Genomic DNA, 16,245 nt, shown 5'->3' with positions numbered 1-16,245 from the left:
ACGTGTAACTGTTCTGTGCTCAGTACGTGTAACTGTTCTGCTCTGTGCTCAGTACGTGTAACTGTTCTGCTCTGTGCTTAGTACGTGTAACTGTTCTGTGCTCAGTATGTGTAACTGTTCTGTTCTGTGCTCAGTACGTGTAACTGTTCTGTTCTGTGCTCAGTACGTGTAACTGTTCTGTGCTCAGTACGTGTAACTGTTCTGTTCTGTGCTCAGTACGTGTAACTGTTCTGCTCTGTGCTCAGTACGTGTAACTGTTCTGTGCTCAGTACGTGTAACTGTTCTGTTCTGTGCTCAGTATGTGTAACTGTTCTGTTCTGTGCTCAGTACGTGTAACTGTTCTGTGCTCAGTATGTGTAACTGTTCTGTTCTGTGCTCAGTACGTGTAACTGTTCTGTTCTGTGCTCAGTACGTGTAACTGTTCTGTTCTGTGCTCAGTATGTGTAACTGTTCTGTTCTGTGCTCAGTATGTGTAACTGTTCTGTTCTGTGCTCAGTATGTGTAACTGTTCTGTTCTGTGCTCAGTATGTGTAACTGTTCTGTTCTGTGCTCAGTATGTGTAACTGTTCTGTTCTGTGCTCAGTACGTGTAACTGTTCTGTGCTCAGTACGTGTAACTGTTCTGTTCTGTGCTCAGTATGTGTAACTGTTCTGTTCTGTGCTCAGTACGTGTAACTGTTCTGCTCTGTGCTCAGTACGTGTAACTGTTCTGCTCTGTGCTCAGTACGTGTAACTGTTCTGTTCTGTGCTCAGTACGTGTAAATGTTCTGTTCTGTGCTCAGTACGTGTAACTGTTCTGTTCTGTGCTCAGTATGTGTAACTGTTCTGTTCTGTGCTCAGTACGTGTAACTGTTCTGTGCTCAGTACGTGTAACTGTTCTGTGCTCAGTACGTGTAACTGTTCTGTGCTCAGTACGTGTAACTGTTCTGTTCTGTGCTCAGTACGTGTAACTGTTCTGTTCTGTGCTCAGTACGTGTAACTGTTCTGTTCTGTGCTCAGTATGTGTAACTGTTCTGTTCTGTGCTCAGTATGTGTAACTGTTCTGTTCTGTGCTCAGTACGTGTAACTGTTCTGTTCTGTGCTCAGCACGTGTAACTGTTCTGTTCTGTGCTCAGCATGTGTAACTGTTCTGTTCTGTGCTCAGTATGTGTAACTGTTCTGTTCTGTGCTCAGTACGTGTAACTGTTCTGTGCTCAGTACGTGTAACTGTTCTGTGCTCAGTATGTGTAACTGTTCTGTTCTGTGCTCAGTATGTGTAACTGTTCTGTTCTGTGCTCAGTATGTGTAACTGTTCTGTTCTGTGCTCAGTACGTGTAACTGTTCTGTGCTCAGTACGTGTAACTGTTCTGTGCTCAGTATGTGTAACTGTTCTGTGCTCAGTACGTGTAACTGTTCTGTTCTGTGCTCAGTACGTGTAACTGTTCTGTTCTGTGCTCAGTACGTGTAACTGTTCTGCTCTGTGCTCAGTACGTGTAACTGTTCTGCTCTGTGCTCAGTACGTGTAAATGTTCTGTTCTGTGCTCAGTACGTGTAACTGTTCTGCTCTGTGCTCAGTACGTGTAACTGTTCTGCTCTGTGCTCAGTACGTGTAACTGTTCTGCTCTGTGCTCAGTACGTGTAAATGTTCTGTTCTGTGCTCAGTACGTGTAACTGTTCTGTTTTGTGCTCAGTACGTGTAACTGTTCTGTTTTGTGCTCAGTACGTGTAACTGTTCTGTTTTGTGCTCAGTACGTGTAACTGTTCTGTTCTGTGCTCAGTATGTGTAACTGTTCTGCTCTGTGCTCAGTACGTGTAACTGTTCTGTTCTCGGTACGTGTAACTGTTCTGTTCTGTGCTCAGTACGTGTAACTGTTCTGTTCTGTGCTCAGTACGTGTAACTGTTCTGCTCTGTGCTCAGTACGTGTAAATGTTCTGCTCTGTGCTCAGTACGTGTAACTGTTCTGTTCTGTGCTCAGTACGTGTAACTGTTCTGCTCTGTGCTCAGTACGTGTAACTGTTCTGTTCTGTGCTCAGTACGTGTAACTGTTCTGCTCTGTGCTCAGTACGTGTAACTGTTCTGCTCTGTGCTCAGTACGTGTAACTGTTCTGCTCTGTGCTCAGTACGTGTAAATGTTGTGCTCAGTACGTGTAAATGTTCTGCTCTGTGCTCAGTACGTGTAACTGTTCTGCTCTGTGCTCAGTACGTGTAACTGTTCTGCTCTGTGCTCAGTACGTGTAACTGTTCTGCTCTGTGCTCAGTACGTGTAAATGTTCTGCTCTGTGCTCAGTACGTGTAACTGTTCTGCTCTGTGCTCAGTACGTGTAACTGTTCTGCTCTGTGCTCAGTACGTGTAACTGTTCTGCTCTGTGCTCAGTACGTGTAACTGTTCTGCTCTGTGCTCAGTACGTGTAACTGTTCTGCTCTGTGCTCAGTACGTGTAACTGTTCTGCTCTGTGCTCAGTACGTGTAACTGTTCTGTTCTGTGCTCAGTACGTGTAACTGTTCTGTTCTGTGCTCAGTACGTGTAACTGTTCTGTTCTGTGCTCGGTACGTGTAACTGTTCTGCTCTGTGCTCGGTACGTGTAAATGTTCTGCTCTGTGCTCGGTACGTGTAACTGTTCTGCTCTGTGCTCGGTACGTGTAACTGTTCTGCTCTGTGCTCAGTACGTGTAACTGTTCTGTTCTGTGCTCAGTACGTGTAACTGTTCTGTTCTCGGTACGTGTAACTGTTCTGTTCTGTGCTCAGTACGTGTAACTGTTCTGTTCTGTGCTCAGTACGTGTAAATGTTCTGTTCTGTGCTCAGTACGTGTAACTGTTCTGCTCTGTGCTCAGTACGTGTAACTGTTCTGTTCTCGGTACGTGTAACTGTTCTGTTCTGTGCTCAGTACGTGTAACTGTTCTGCTCTGTGTTCAGTACGTGTAACTGTTCTGTTCTGTGCTCAGTACGTGTAACTGTTCTGTTCTGTGCTCAGTACGTGTAACTGTTCTGTTCTGTGCTCAGTACGTGTAACTGTTCTGCTCTGTGCTCAGTACGTGTAACTGTTCTGCTCTGTGCTCAGTACGTGTAACTGTTCTGTTCTGTGCTCAGTACGTGTAACTGTTCTGTTCTGTGCTCAGTACGTGTAACTGTTCTGTTCTCGGTACGTGTAACTGTTCTGCTCTGTGCTCAGTACGTGTAACTGTTCTGTTCTGTGCTCAGTACGTGTAACTGTTCTGTGCTCAGTACGTGTAACTGTTCTGTGCTCAGTACGTGTAACTGTTCTGTTCTGTGCTCAGTACGTGTAACTGTTCTGTTCTGTGCTCAGTACGTGTAACTGTTCTGTGCTCAGTACGTGTAACTGTTCTGTTCTGTGCTCAGTACGTGTAACTGTTCTGCTCTGTGCTCAGTACGTGTAAATGTTCTGCTCTGTGCTCAGTACGTGTAACTGTTCTGTGCTCAGTACGTGTAACTGTTCTGTTCTGTGCTCAGTACGTGTAACTGTTCTGCTCTGTGCTCAGTACGTGTAAATGTTCTGCTCTGTGCTCAGTACGTGTAACTGTTCTGTTCTGTGCTCAGTACGTGTAAATGTTCTGCTCTGTGCTCAGTACGTGTAACTGTCCTGTTCTGTGCTCAGTACTTGTAAATGTTCTGCTCTGTGCTCAGTACGTGTAAATGTTCTGCTCTGTGCTCAGTACGTGTAACTGTTCTGTTCTGTGCTCAGTACGTGTAACTGTTCTGTTCTGTGCTCAGTACGTGTAACTGTTCTGTTCTGTGCTCAGTACGTGTAACTGTTCTGTTCTGTGCTCAGTACGTGTAACTGTTCTGTTCTGTGCTCAGTACGTGTAACTGTTCTGTTCTCGGTACGTGTAACTGTTCTGTTCTCGGTACGTGTAACTGTTCTGTTCTGTGCTCAGCACGTGTAAATGTTCTGCTCTGTGCTCAGTACGTGTAACTGTTCTGCTCTGTGCTCAGTACGTGTAACTGTTCTGTTCTCGGTACGTGTAAATGTTCTGTTCTGTGCTCAGTACGTGTAACTGTTCTGCTCTGTGCTCAGTACGTGTAACTGTTCTGCTCTGTGCTCAGTACGTGTAACTGTTCTGTTCTCGGTACGTGTAACTGTTCTGCTCTGTGCTCGGTACGTGTAACTGTTCTGTTCTGTTCTCGGTACGTGTAACTGTTCTGTTCTGTGCTCAGTACGTGTAAATGTTCTGCTCTGTGCTCAGTACGTGTAAATGTTTTGCCCTTTGGTACATGTAAAGGTTCTGCTCTGTGCTCAGTACGTGTAACTGTTCTGCTCTGTGCTCAGTACGTGTAACTGTTCTGCTCTGTGCTCAGTACGTGTAACTGTTCTGTTCTGTGCTCAGTACGTGTAACTGTTCTGCTCTGTGCTCAGTACGTGTAACTGTTCTGTTCTGTGCTCAGTACGTGTAACTGTTCTGTTCTGTGCTCAGTACGTGTAAATGTTTTGCCCTTTGGTACATGTAAAGGTTCTGCTCTGTGCTCAGTACGTGTAACTGTTCTGCTCTGTGCTCAGTACGTGTAACTGTTCTGCTCTGTGCTCGGTACGTGTAAATGTTCTGCTCTGTGCTCAGTACGTGTAACTGTTCTGTTCTGTGCTCAGTACGTGTAACTGTTCTGCTCTGTGCTCAGTACGTGTAACTGTTCTGCTCTGTGCTCAGTACGTGTAACTGTTCTGCTCTGTGCTCAGTACGTGTAACTGTTCTGTTCTGTGCTCAGTACGTGTAACTGTTCTGCTCTGTGCTCAGTACGTGTAACTGTTCTGCTCTGTGCTCAGTACGTGTAACTGTTCTGCTCTGTGCTCAGTACGTGTAACTGTTCTGTGCTCAGTACGTGTAACTGTTCTGTGCTCAGTACGTGTAAATGTTTTGCCCTTTGGTACATGTAAAGGTTCTGCCTTGTCTAAAGTACTTTGGGGCAAGGAATATAAGAGAGCACAATGTTTTCGTTTTTTGTCATTGATAAATCTCAGACTTTTTCTTTGTGAGAAATCCGCTACGCATTTCAGTTTTGCTTTAGACTACTTTTATAAAATGTGTTTGTGAAGAAGTGAGGCCATAGGGAAAAAACAACAACACACTTCCTGACTCATTCTTCCTTGTTTTTCATTTATCTTGCGTTCCAGCTCCAATGTCTCACACCCATCCTTACATATATTTATCTCTTTGCAGGTCCTGAGATCCCCAAGGCTTCCTGTGTCTCGCAGCCCTCTAGTTCTGCAGTCACCGTCATACCTGAACATTGTGCCCCAAGAGCTGACTCTTCAAAACCGTTTGCCAATGGTCACTCTATTGGGAGATATCTGCAGCCCACCTCATGTACAGGACTGACTACAGAATCCGCAGGATCCTCTTTATCTGATCCGCGATCTCATTCAAACAGCCTTGGAACTTTTTCTTCTTTCCAGAGTGCGGCACAGATCTACAGTCAGCGACTGAGCCATCCTAGCTCGACCCGTTCAGGTACCTACCACAATTACCTGAAAGCATCTCTTACAGGGCACATGACATTATCTATGTATAGCCTTGTCTTTAGGTGGTATATGAGTTGTGTAGAGGAGAGCACAGGGGATTGCACCTTGGGGCTATATAGAGATCTGTTTCCGTCACATTGTATCATGACTGCATATACAACTGCATATTATTCCAATACCTACCTGGAGATTGAAGCCATTTGTATTTTAATAAGCTGAACATGTACGTTTATTTATTTCATGTAATTGGCAAGAGTCCATGAGCTAGTGACGTATGGGATATACAATCCTACCAGGAGGGGCAAAGTTTCCTGAACCTCAAATGCCTATAAATACACCCCTCACCACACCCACAATTCAGTTTCACAAACTTTGCCTCCTATGGAGGTGGTGAAGTAAGTTTGTGCTTGATTTTTATGATTTCTTCTATGATAAGCGCTTCTAAGCATTCTGAAGCCCAATTCCTCTCAGTGTACAGTGTTTGTCAGAGGGATGGGAAGAGAGTATCGCCTATTTGATTTTATGGTTTTCCTCGCGGGAAATCTTTTCAAAGGTTCTCTGTTATTGGTCGTAGGGATTCTTCTCCTACCTCCCTTTTCAGATCAATTATATACTCTTATATACCATTACCTCTGCTGATACTTTTTCAGTACTGGTTTGGCTATCTGCTATATGTGGATGGGTGTCTTTCGGTAAGTATGTATCATTATTTAAGACACACTCAGCTATGGTTTGGCGCTTTATGTTAAATAATATAAAGTTTTAATACATTTTTTTTCTACACTATTTTTTGAAAACATTGGATTTTGTGCACTTATTATTATTATTATTATTATATTACTTTTTTTGGATATTTCACTACTTCACTCATTTGAACTACACCACGAATAGAACACCTCCACATTTTGGACATATTCACATATGTGACTGTACATTGGTGATTCAGGATTTGGCCACTGGACTTATTTAGTTTTTTAGCTAATAGGTGCACCTAGGCTAATCTCTGACATCAGGATTGTTATATGCTTAACAGTGTATTTTTATGTTAATTCCATTTTTCTCCTTCATCTGCAGGCATTTTTTCTGCTTATCAGTTTATACATCTGTATATCGGTGCATTTTATTTGTATATTTATGCATTGTGCATAGTCTATGCACACCCATATATGTTTTTATAGCTTTTAACTAGTACATATTAAACTTTTTATCCACAATCTTCTGGCGCTCTTCCACACCACTGTTTTGAATGGTCAGAAGGCTTCTGTTGTTTCCTTGGCTTCTTGGTTGAAGCTTTTGATTCACCAAGCTTATTTGGAGTCGGGTCAGGCCCCGCCTCAGAGAATTACAGGTCATTCTACTAGATCAGTCTCCACTTCGTGGGCTTTTAAGAATGAAGCTTCAGTTGATCAGATTTGCAAAGCGGCAACTTGGTCCTCTTTGCATACATTTATTAAATTCTACCATTTTGATGTATTTGCTTGTTCTGAAGCAGTTTTTGGTAGAAAAGTTTTTCAGGCAGCTGTTTCAGTTTTATTCTTCTGCTGATGTTTTAAGTTTTTCTTGTTATTGAAACAATAAACTTATCATTTGGGTTGTGGATTTATTTTTTCAGCAGAAAATGGATGTTTTTATTTTTATCCCTCTCTAGTGACTCTTGCGTGGAGTTCCACATCTTGGGTACGGATATACCATACGTCACTAGCTCATGGACTCTTGCCAATTACATAAACGAAAACATAATTTATGTAAGAATTTACCTGATAAATTCATTTCTTTCATATTGGCAAGAGTCCATGAGGCCCACCCTTTTTATGGTGGTTATGATTTTTTTGTATAAAGCACAATTATTTCCTTTCTTTATCACCCCACTACTTGGCTATTCGTTAAACTGAATTGTGGGTGTGGTGAGGGGTGTATTTATAGGCATTTTGAGGTTTGGGAAACTGCCCCTCCTGGTAGTATTGTATATCCCATACGTCACTAGCTCATGGACTCTTGCCAATATGAAAGAAATGAATTTATCAGATAAGTTCTTACATAAATTATGTTTTTTTTTCTGAGATCTTTCTTCTCTGTTCTGATTCCCAGTCTCACCCTTGGGGTTCTGTACAGTTTGGGGTTTGGGTGTTGCCTTACCTTGTTTTCAGGATCCGTTAGGGGTCTCTGTGAGCTTGGCTCGCTTATTGCAGTTTTCCATTTTTTATTTCGATCTTCTTGCACCCTGTTAAGGGTTTTCTGGGAATACTTGTTTGTTCCTCAATGTCCTCTCCCTTTTGGGAGTTTTTGGTTGTCGTTTCCCTTTCTCTTGTAGGGGGGGGGGGCAGTTGTGGACTGACCTTGGGGCGATGGGTCCCCTGGAGGAGTGTTGGCTCAGTTGAGGCTGTCTTCTGAGGTTTCTAGCAAGGCTGTGTTCTATCTGCGAGTCAGTGTCCTTGGGGCCTTTTTTCCTTTTCAATGTTTTCTTGGCTTCGGACGAAGCAGGATTTTTGTTGTGCAAGAAGGCAAGAGTCCACAGCTCCCAGCCCATGTTTTTATGTGGGGCGGACGTAATTTTATTCTTCTGGCACCTTTTTCACCCTGATATTTCTTCTACTGTTCCTTGTTCCTCTGCAGAATGACTGGGGGATGAGGGGAGTGGGAGGAGTATTTAAGCCTTTGGCTGGGGTGTCTTTGCCTCCTCCTTGTGGCCAGGTTCTGAATTCCCAAAAGTAATGAATGCTGCTGTGGACTCTTTCCATCTGAAGAAAAGAAAATTATCAGGTGAGCATAATTTATGTTATCCAGTAGGTCTCCCTTCTGCACAGGTCAATTAGCCTACTTCCCCTCTAGTCCCTTTTTCCACTTGTTCAATTGCCTTAATATAAAAATATTTTACTTTTGTTGTGAAACTTCACAAAGTGATTAATCAGTGGATTCTTTAGGACCCCTGCCTCTCTAAACATCTAATCTTCAAGCCCCTTTTTGTTCTTCCTACATACCTCATCGGGGGTCAGGGGGAGCGGCCTCTACTTCTGAAGAAGTAGCCAATAGCTCTACAAAACTAGTCAGGCTCCGCCTCCCGCCATTCAACATTCATTATCTGCTTGCAAAACGGCTAAATAGCTGATCAGCTGCATATGGTTCATCTTCTGCAGCAGCTGTTGATCAGACTCGTGCTGTTAGCAAGTTTATGTGAACATTTGTTTTGTTTTTATATATTTCTGAACGTTTTTATGTGGTTTTATATTTTATGGTAGTTTGTGAACCTTTTACTGACACTTGTATATAAATACATGTCTGAATAAACTCCTTTGTATATAGTAGTTCCTGGCCCTGACCCTCTTTTACTAAAGATATAGGACTTCTGACTAGCTGTGCACGTGGAGGTGTACTCGCCTGCAGTCTGAGTCTGTCCCAAGGAGCAGTCTGATCCAGGCAGGAGATTTCCCGGAGGAGGAACATCTGCTACTATATTACAAGTGAATAGAGAAAAGACAAGCGCACCCCTCGTGCGCTTGTCTTTTCTCTATTCCATATATATATATATATATATATATATATATATATGTGTGTGTGTGTGCTATATTATTATACCCCAGGCACAATACAGGTAATAAGAAAAGGAGAACAGCATACCTGATTATTTGCCAAATCTTAGTTATCCAAATAGACATATGTAGAAAAGAAATACGTCAGCCACCAGCAAGCTTTCTTGTTAAAAGACCTTTATTCTCATCGGTTGGGTCCAAAAATGACAGGAACAACGTTTCGAGCCTACAGTAGGCTCTTAGTCATGATCCTATTGTAGGCACGAAACGTTCCTGTCATTTTTGGACCCAACCGATGAGAATAAAGGTCTTTTAACAAGAAAGCTTGCTGGTGGCTGGTGTACATTTCTACATATATTATTGTCCCCCTCATAGTGAGGAGATTTATAGCTATGTCTATTTGTATATGTAAAATACATATTTTCTCTAATATGTTTAAATTCATACTTATGTATTTTTTGTTTATGTACAATATTTCCATCTCTCAGAGTGAGGAGATGTTCTGTTAATGATGTCACTTCAGAAAGGAGAAAACACAAGAGATGAAGGTGGCAAACTTGAATAAGCAAAACCTTTACTTGGATGAGCAACGTTTCGGGACACCTGTCCCTTTCTCAAGCTAGTGCATAGTGATACAAACATACATTTTATAGAGTACAAAGCTGAAAAGGTAACCAATCACCTGTTACTGGGAGGGGCTATATCACATGACCACATATCAAATAGCTGAGCATTGAACTGAAGGTTAACCTTCTCTCTACTGGTTGAAATTGGAATACCTATTAAAAACAAAGGCAGCAAAACATAAGCTAAGTTAACTCAATGTTACCAAAGTATTTTATGGAGCATATTATATATCAAATCATAAGAGTACATAAGGGAAGACAGACCCTAGATAAATGGAAGCAGGTTAAAGTCTCTATTTAGGCCTTTTGGGTGCATACAAAAAATCCACTTGGCTTCTTTGTAAAGAAGATATTTAATTCTATCTCCCCCCCCCCCTGGGATTTTTCTGGGCTTTGTCTATTACCATGAATCTGAGTTGACTCGCCTGATGCCCCATCTTGACAAAATGGGCTGGCACAGGCAAATGAGCAGTAGACTCATTTCTAATAGAAGACTTGTGTTTACAGACCCTACCCCTGACTTTCTGGGTGGCCTCTCCTGTGTACAGGAGGCCACACAGGCATTTAAGGGCATATACCACGTACGATGATTAACAAGTGTAGTGTCCAGATATGTTAAACATTCTAAACAGTATGTGGATGAGAAATTACGTTACTTTTAATAACACTATTACATTTGGCACATCCCAGGCTGGGTTTACCAAAGTAAGGCGCAGGTATCTCCTTGGTATTTTGCATATTGTCATGCACCAATCGTTTCCCTATAGTTATACCCTTCTGAAATGAGGCCCTAGGAATTTCCTTAAACTCACTGATATTTGGACAAGCTTCCTGCAATAGAAATCAATTCTTTTTAATGATGTTAAATATCTGTCTGCTCATTGTATTTTATGTACTTACAAAATTCATCCTGGTGGATTCTGTGTTTTTTAAAAAAAAATTGTCAGTGGATGGTATAATGAGACAATATATATATATATATATATATATATATATATATATATATATATATATATATATATCAGCAGTATAAGCATGGAACAGCAGCCCCTCCAAAATAAGCATATAGACCCCAGCAGTACAGTAGAGCAGGTTCCCAGGCAGACTGACACTGTGGGAACGTACAGCAGACATCAGTGAGGCTGTACATGAACCTGTCCTCATGCACACTGAGTAAGGGCAACAAACACAGCAACACTGGCTCCTCAGACACTGCAGAAACTTTTTCATTAAAAAAATCTCATCGCAGAAAATGAAAAAAAGTTCTGCCTCTGAGGGGGTGGTATCATTAGAGCTAGCTGGTTTACTTAGATAATAAACTCTATCAGGATTGTTAAAAAAATGTCTTCAGTCTCAGATTCCTGAAGAATCTAGTCCATCCGTCATGAGGGAGAAAGAGTCCAGATGTTCAGTGGGCAAAAAGACAGCCCCAAGTTTAATACCTGTGTCTCATCATCGGTTAACACTCTGGAGGATAAATCAATAACGTTTACCTCCTCTGACCACGGCCGGGACGAGAGAGTGTCCCCATTTTTCTTGCATTTCCTCCAGCATCTTGTCCTACGTTTGTTGCAGCCCCTGTTGTGTTGTCTAAAAGAGGAAGAAGAGGGTAAGTGAGCGGAGGGAGAGGTACCTTGGGTTTGTTGTATTTGGCTTGCTGTGGTGTCCAATCCAGAAGATGAGCCACTTTCAGGGTTATGCTGGAATCTGTTCTGTGGATTAAACAGCCTCTGCCCAGTGAATGCCAATCTACGTTGTGCGTGGATCCATCGATACACGTTTCCTGTAGCGTAATCTTGCACATCACATTGAAATTTGCGATGTTTGCAGTCCTCCACGTCCTGTTTTGAATCTATTGACAGTCTCTTGTATCTCGCCATACACACGCTGGTATTCCTCCTCTCCCACCGTGATATGTAGTGTTTTCTTCTGTTCCTCGATCTCATCCGACAACTCAGACAGCTCCAGGTTGGCAAATTCTATATTTAGTATGATCATATCCATTGAGCCTTTATTGAGTATCTGCTGATACTTGGTACAAAACTCAGAGTTGTCTGCAAAGAATGTAGGTTGCAGGGGGGAACGCATGCCTCTTGTAATTCTTTTAACTTTATAGTATTCGGCCAAAGTAGTCAAGTGTAATTGTAAATTAGTTTGACGTTTTATTAATTTCTCCAATTCCCGTCTTTGTAAGTCCTTGTCAGGTGCTGACAGAAAGTCTCTAGACCCCACTGTCAAAGTGGCTATGCGTGCTGCTTACTTCACAGATTCTTCAGAGGCAGTTGCCGTTAGGTGTTGTGCTGGTGCTACGTGCTTGGACTTCAGAAAGGAGAGACATTCTGCAGTTTGAATACAGCTAATTGCACCTCGTGTTGGCAAGCTGTTTACATTTTCTTGCTCCTTGAATTATATAGACCTGAGGGACATGTACATCCATGTTCCTATTCGCAAGGAGCATTTTCAACCATTGTAGCCATTTTGAACATTTGTAGCCCTTCCTTTGGCCGGCCTACAGTTCCCAGAATCTTTAACAAGGGTGCTGTGGGGGCTCTTTTAGCGGTAGCCAGATCTCAGGGAATCGCTGTGGCTCTGTGCCTGAAATGGTTCAGGCACCATATTTTTATTTGGCAAGATCTTTCACATGCTCTCTGTTGTCCCTTCTTCGCTCTCACGGGTGTAAGATCAATCTGGACTAGAGTTTCCTGGTTCCAGATACCAGGGTCTGTTTTATGTGGACAGTCATAGATTCGGTCTCCATGTAGATCTTCCTAACAGATGTGAAACAGTCCAATCTTCTCTCTGCCTGTCATTTTCCCTTCAGTCCTCTGCACGCCCCTCAGTAGTGCAGTGCATGGAAATTGGTCACATGGTGGTTTCCACGGGCATTATTCCTTTTGCTCGCTTCCATCTGAGACCTCTCCATCTATGTATGCTACGGTGACCATTCTGACCTCTTAGCGGACCGTCCTAGACATTCACACAAGAGAATCTCTCTTGGTAGCTCTGTCAGGATCATCTGGTTCAAGGCATGTGCTTTTTGAGTCCATCTTGCGAGAATGGGACTATGGATTCCAGCCTCTCAGGCTGGGGAGTAGTTTGGAGTCCCTTAAGAGCTCAGGGATCCTGGTTACCGAAGGAGTCTGTCTTCCCTATATATTCTGGTGTTGAAAGCAATCTACAATGCTCTGGTAGCGTGGCCTCATCTGAGTTCTGTCCGGTTTTTAAGACTTCTATCGGACACATAGCTTCTGTGGCTTATATCATCCATCAGGGAGGAACAAGGAGTAACCTAGCTATAAAGGATCATCCTTCAGTGAGCAGAGTTCCACAGTAGCCCCATTTCAGCTATTCATATCCCGAGAGTGGACTGCCGAGAAGCAGATCTGAGCAATCAGACATTCGTTCCACCCAGGGGAGTGGGCTCATTATCTGGAGGTGTTTTTTTCCCGAGATAACCCTCAGGTGGGGTGTTCCGGAAATAAACATCATGGCGTTTAAGCCTCAATTCCAAGCTGTCCAGATTGGGGAACCCTCAGGCGGTGCTGGTGGACACGTTAGCTGTCCTGTGGGAATTCAGTCTGATATATCTATTTCTTCAGTTTGCCCTTCTCCCCAGGGTCATAGCCCGCATCAATCGGTAGCGGGCTTCTGTGGTCCTAATTGCCCCTGCTTGGTCTCACAAGACATGGTTTGCGGCTCTGGTGAAGATGTCCTCCCATCTGTGAAGGTTGCCGCTGAGAAAGGACCTTCTACTTCATGGTCCGTTCTCTGCATCAATATCTAGATTCTCTGAGGCTGACTGCGTGGAGATTGCACGCTTAGTCCTGTCTTCAAGAGGTTTTTCAGATACGGTCATTGACTCTCTACAGTGCCTCGATGTATATATCATAAGGTCTGACGCACCTATCTTTCTTGGTGCAAGTCTAGAATTTTTTCCCTTGGCACTAGGTGTGAGTATTTTGTTGTTTCTTCAAGACGGTTGGTTAGCCAGTTTTCTGAAGGAACAGATCTCTGCCCTTTCGGTTTTGTTACACATGAAGTTAGCTTTTTTACTGAATGCTCAGTCCTTTGTTCAGGCCCTGATTGGAATCAGGCCTGTGTTTATTCCTGGTGCTCCTCCTTGGAGCCTTAATCTAGTTCTTCGTGTTCTGCAGCAGGCTCCGTTTGAGCCTATGCATTCTGTTGATATTAAACTGTTGTCTTGTAAAGTTTTGTTTTTGCTGGCCATTCTTCTGCTCGTAGAGTTTCAGAATTATCTCCTTACGATGTGATTCCTCTTATCTTATTTTTCTTCCCAAAGGTGGTCTCAGACTGCAATATTAATCAGGAGATCATAGTTCCTTCCTTTTGTCCTAATCCTTTTTTTCAGAAGGAACGTGGTTTACAACCTGGATGTGGTTCGTGCCCTAAAGTTCTGTCTCCAGAATACCAAGGATTTTTAGACAACCTTTTGTCTTGTTTTGTGGTGTACTCTGGTAGGCGCAAGGGTCAAAAGGCCGCTGCAACTACTCTTCTTTTTGGTTGAGAAGTGTCCTTCATTTAACTTATGAGGAAGATGGATATCAGCCCCCTGAGATGATTGCGGTCCACTCTACTCGTGCTGTTTCTTCTTCCAGGGTTTTTAAGAACAAAGCTTCCGTAGAACAGATTTGATGTTTCTTTTACAAGATACGATGGGTCCACGGATTTCATCCTTACTTGTGGGATATCGCCTCCTGGTCAGCAGGAGGAGGCAAAGAGCACCACAGCAGAGCTGTATATATAGCTCCTCCCTTCCCTCCCACCCCAGTCATTGTCTTTGCCTGTGTTAGTGATAGGAAGAGGTAAAGTGAGGTGTTAGTTTAGATTCTTCAATCAAGAGTTTATTATTTTATTATTTTTTAAAGTGGTGCCACTTTGTGCTAGGGTGTAGCCTAGACCAGATCACTCTCTTCAGTAAAAAGAGAAGCATTTGGTGGCTTTAAAGCAATGGGAACTTGTGGGGCATAATTCTCACTGCGCCTCCCATACTGTGATGCTGCCCTTTCTGTGATGGCCTAAGCTGCATTTAACTCAGGCTTCATCTTTTTGCAGGACTACAGGAGGGACCCAATGGACCTCTGAACCCTGTTGTGGCTGTCCTGCTGTCGGCAGCATAAAAGGTAAGTGCAGACTTTATTTCTCTACGGGACAGTGGGGTTGTTCTGCACTTCTAGGGGAATCAGGGGCTCTGTCTGTGAAGAGCTTTTTTCCCTGGCGACGTTTAGTTGATGGGCCTTGCTTGTATGGGGGGACGCCTCACAAGGCCGTCAGTGACAGCGACTTTATTACACTTGGGGTTCATTGTCCGTCTAATGTGGCCCAATGGTTAGCAATACAATGGTGTTGAATGACCGAGTGTTTTTCTTTTCTCACAATGGTGTTGAATAGAGCTAATGGTGCGGTGGCATACTCAGCTTATCGTTTATAAATTTGGTTTATTTTCTCCCGGTGTCAATCTATGAAAGGGTAATGGCGACCGGGAGCTCGAGTAGGGTGACGCCCACGATGGGCGGAGTTGTATTCCCGCCGTTGGTTTGGGCTCTTTCCCCCATACAAGGCACATTCAATCGGAGTGCCGAGGGATGAAGTGTGGGTACGCCCACGAAGGGCGGAGCACTATAATTGCGCTCTCCCTCCATTCCGAGTGTGATTGTACCGGAGGGAGAGTTTGTGCTCAATTGTCCACACGCAATTAAAAACTTTGTTACGACGAAGCTCTGTCGAGTCTGTATGTTATACTTTTCCTCCAGTACGATTAAGGAGGGTAAAGTGTGTACTGCTGTTCTGATGCGCTCGCTTTAATGCTCCGGTCTTCCAAACAAACTTTGGATGCTGAGACACCTCAGTTTAATAGCTGAGGTCCAGTAGACCAGGAAAGTAGTTGCTCTGGCTATGTCAATCCGTGCATACATATTGATAAGGGGACAGTTGGCAACTGAATTATGTTGCTTTTACCATTTAAAGGGACAGTAGACATAGTCTATGCTTTATGAAGGCTAACCTATGTTATGTTATCATAATATTTTCAGCTCTCTTGATTTAGCTCATCCTTTGTGTCTTAGGATGCTTTATAGGGTACTTTAATATTTAAAGAAACAGTACCACTTTTTATGTGTCAAATTATTCCCCTTCTAAAGCTTTTTGTTCTTAGGGGTCTATTGACTCTGGTGAATCCATACAACTTTTTTTCTCACTATTGTGAATCTAGGATTTTTATGGCCGCATGCAGTGCTCTGCTGTTCCTTGCAGATTTTATATGGAATTGTGGCACATGACATTGCTTGTTTCATGTTTTTAGCGATGTGTATAACAGCACTGTTAACTCTTTAATTGGATTGTTTTCTGCACAACAGAAATAAGAAGTTTATTTTTAACAAAAAAAAAACAAAAAAAATAGAAAACAGTGTTTTCCACTTTTTCTAAGACCTTCTCCTCTTAAAGATATTACTATTGGGGAGTATGTTGACAATGGTCATTTTACCACATTCCTACAGTGTCCAATAAATATTAGGGCCCACATGGTGTACTTTTATGGTCTAGTTTGGGGACTTGCAAGCTGGAGTTTTTGCATGTTCAATTCCACATGCTACTGCAGTGTCATTTTCTCCTGTCCCTCATGC

At 42.9% G+C, this 16,245-nt stretch overlaps 1 protein-coding gene across 1 annotated transcript in view; it reads left to right on the top strand.

The window, feature by feature from the left end:
* TTLL5 (tubulin tyrosine ligase like 5) overlaps positions 1 to 16,245 on the top strand; it is a 273,384-nt gene that overhangs the window by 231,228 nt on the left and 25,911 nt on the right. The window contains exon 18 of the mRNA XM_053697018.1: positions 5,150 to 5,440. Coding sequence (XP_053552993.1) covers positions 5,150 to 5,440 — 291 coding nt within the window. The remainder of the gene's footprint in view (positions 1 to 5,149; positions 5,441 to 16,245) is intronic.

This window comes from Bombina bombina, chromosome 1, assembly GCF_027579735.1.
Source record: "Bombina bombina isolate aBomBom1 chromosome 1, aBomBom1.pri, whole genome shotgun sequence".
NCBI classification, from domain to species: Eukaryota; Metazoa; Chordata; class Amphibia; order Anura; family Bombinatoridae; genus Bombina; species Bombina bombina.
Note: the sequence above shows the minus strand (reverse complement) of the source record. Positions and strands in the feature narration are given on the sequence as shown.